Source organism: Daktulosphaira vitifoliae, unplaced genomic scaffold (assembly GCF_025091365.1).
Source record: "Daktulosphaira vitifoliae isolate Bord-2020 unplaced genomic scaffold, ASM2509136v1 Scaffold_3, whole genome shotgun sequence".
In the NCBI taxonomy this organism is placed as follows: domain Eukaryota; kingdom Metazoa; phylum Arthropoda; class Insecta; order Hemiptera; family Phylloxeridae; genus Daktulosphaira; species Daktulosphaira vitifoliae.
Window position 1 is genome coordinate 18,415,020 of NW_026099574.1, and position 3,328 is coordinate 18,418,347.

Sequence of the window (3,328 nt, forward strand, 5' to 3'; positions counted from 1 at the left end):
TTTACTTTGTATTGAGTATTTTAACACCTATAAATATTTTTAATTCCAATTGAGAGTGACAATTTTTAGGAGTCTAAAAAAAACATAATAAATAAAAGAACAACAATTTATTGGACTAATTTAAAAATTAAAAAAAAATTAAAAACATAAGAAAAACTTTCAATTTTCAAATTAACAGATAAAACATCAATATTAAATATATCTGTACAAAATAAATTTACTATAACACGTTTAAATAAATAAATGGCACAATGAAACTAAATATTGACCAATGTATTAACAATAATCTAATAACTATGTTTAGATTGAATCAAGTCAAACATTTTTAACAATTATATTTTAACAATAAAAATCAAGATGACAATAATGAAATATTTATCTCTTTTACCATTTTAACTCTATTTAGCATTTTTTCTAGAGAATTTTTATCAAGTGGTACAGCTGCATACCACACAGGACTGTCAGGTACACAAGATCTTTCGGGTGTTAAATAAAATAAGTCATTTCTTGTCTTAACACTTTCTGGGCTGTAAATAAAATAATTACTTAAATAAGCAAATATATTAAATCTACCTCATAACAAATAATATCAGAAAATGTAATAAAAATTAATATATTTAATTTTACTAAAATTACTATTAAATATCAAAATTATTTGGTAATTAAAAGAAAGATAATTAAATAAGTTATGAGTTTAATTCTTAAGTTTCAAATACTTTAAAAAATTATGGAAGAACCAGCAGTCTTTAATTTTTTTCATTATTTTTCATGGCCCATTTTTATAATAACAAAAGATTGGATTTAGATTGGAAATCAAAAGTTATAAGAGTCAAGCAATAAATTTTAACCAAAAATATTATTAAAATTACGTGGTAGGTACAAATTAAAAATTGTAAAATTCGCTGATTTTCCATAATTTTATAGTTAATTTGTAAAAAAATTACCTTCCTCTCACTTAAAGGATGAATGTATACATTAACTATACAGATGCATGTAATTTCATAAACTCCCTATTATTTTTGTTAAATACATAAGCATAACTAGGGGAATTAGAAAGTCTAGCTCCTAAAAATTTTGAAAACTAGCTCAGATACCATTGAAATTTATTAAAGGTTTAATCAATTTTCAAAAATAGCACAAATTGTTGAATTTCTTGACATTTCAATAATTTCCAAATTTATGATAACTATGTTATAACAGTTATATAACAATCTACAGTTATAGATTTTATTACTGTAGTGAAAAATTTAATCTAATAATAAAAATAAACTTTAATAACAGTAATAAACCTATATACCAAAATTTTCTTATGTATACATAGTCATTATTTCAATGTTAAATATTTAACACTAAATAAAAACATTAATTTAAAAAATTTAATATGTTATTTATTAAAACATATATTAAATATTTTACCACTTGGAAAGATAAAACTCATATAGTTTTACTGGGCATCTTAAAGGATTGTCTTCATTTTCATGCTGTTCATATACTTTTTTCTTTCGAGAATTTGGTAAATCTAAACACCAATAAGTAAATTTTTTTCATGTCAGAAAAAAATACATTTTATACATAATAAAAAATTTAAAACAAAAAAAATATCCTAATTACAGTATGAATATTTCATAGTGATTACAAATCAATACATTTACCTATTGTTGCTTGAGGAGGATAAAATCGCAATAGTACATTTCGGTAAGTGCTAGGTTGTTTAGAATTAGATAAAGTTGGTAGATTTGGATTTCTTTTCCAATGTTTCATAATATGAGAAAATGATAACTGCATATGTTCTTCAACGCTCTATAGAAATTTAAAATTATTTTTAAAAGAAAAAATTACAATAATAATAATTTTAAATCTTACAGTTAAGTTAAAATGTTTGGCATTAAAAAATATTAATGTGCAGAGTAAAACATAGGGTGAGTGAGCTCCTAGTTGTTTACTTTCCCACAGATATTCTTCTTCTACTCGTGTAACAATGTATTCTAAAAAAAATAAAATGGTTAATAGAATAATTTAATGACAAAAATGTTGCAACTTACTTGCATCATTGTAAATTTCAGAAAATTTTGTAGCTATTTCATTTAAAGCATCAGTAAATTTTTCATAAGCTATATCTGTGAATATGTTATCAATTCTGCCATTTTCAAATAAATATTGTTGAATACCCAAGCAAAGATAATATATAGTATCTGGGGCATAATCACTTCCATTGGGTTTCCTCAATTCTTTCAAAAATAAACACAATGAATAGTTGAGTTCACTGGCAGTTAATTGTAAGAGATCTAACTTAAATATATTAGTTTTTTTCATGGAAGATGTATTAGATGATAGTGTTTTTTCAAATTCAACACTTTTTATATTAGCCCACTGACGCCAGGCATTTACTCCTAGAGTATATTTAAGGCACATATGTGCATCAGGTTTAATAGCTAAAACTTGTGTAGAATAATGTGAGTTTTGGTTTTCTTGTTGTAATAATGTTGTGTTGGATGATGGTATACTAGAGTTTGATGGAAAATTGTTTTTACGTGAGCGTTTTACACTTGTATTTTTTTGTGATGTTGTACGTGGTGTACGTTTTCTAGGAGGACGGCGTAAAACATCATCTGGTGGAGAAATAAGGTTGTCTGGTGTAAGACCTAAAAGTCATATTTTAATCATATTTAAATAATAATAATTTATACAATAATTACTTAATAAATATTTGAAAAGAGTCTATAAAATTAAAAATTAATATTTATAACATAAGAAATAGAATTAAATTATATCCTTATATTTCATAATAGGCTAAAATATTGTATATTTATTTCATTTGAAACTTACTGTTAATTGAATTAGATGTTTGTGATATTATAGTAGAAGATACTAAATTTGCTTCTACATCATCAACTAGTGTTGTTTCTCTTTTACTATTTGTGTTTATGTTTGAAACATCATCTGTCCCATTAAGACTTTCAGTATCAGCACTTGCCATATTAAATGCCATTGCAAGAACATCATCACCAAATGAATTATGATTCTTAGGACTTAATGATGACTCTACTTCTTTAGAATCATTGTTATATTCTAAGTAAATGATAAAATATAATAAAATCAAAACATCTTTATTATAATCAGGACAAAGAAATCCACTATAAGTATTTTTTTTAGATTTATTATTTAGTTAATAATTTTAAAACAGCATAAGAAAACTTAAGGGATTAGAAATAGTCAGAGGTATAAAAAATGATTATTTTAAATAATTTTTTTTTTTTAGTAATTTAATTCAATGCGTTAACCAACATCAAATTATACTGGTTCATATATATATATATATATATATATA

At 23.4% G+C, this 3,328-nt stretch overlaps 1 protein-coding gene across 2 annotated transcripts in view; it reads right to left on the reverse strand.

Moving 5' to 3' along the window:
* Positions 1-92: 92 nt before the first annotated feature.
* Positions 93-3,328, reverse strand: part of LOC126902469 (zinc finger MYM-type protein 3) — a 14,204-nt gene continuing 10,968 nt past the window's right edge. For both annotated transcript variants that reach the window (XM_050679781.1, XM_050679780.1), the window contains exons 14-19: positions 2,827-3,069; positions 2,043-2,642; positions 1,864-1,985; positions 1,653-1,800; positions 1,417-1,519; positions 93-527 (exon numbers count right to left, since the gene is read on the reverse strand). In XM_050679781.1, the coding sequence (XP_050535738.1) occupies positions 353-527; positions 1,417-1,519; positions 1,653-1,800; positions 1,864-1,985; positions 2,043-2,642; positions 2,827-3,069 (1,391 nt within the window). In that variant the 3' untranslated portion in view covers positions 93-352. The remainder of the gene's footprint in view (positions 528-1,416; positions 1,520-1,652; positions 1,801-1,863; positions 1,986-2,042; positions 2,643-2,826; positions 3,070-3,328) is intronic.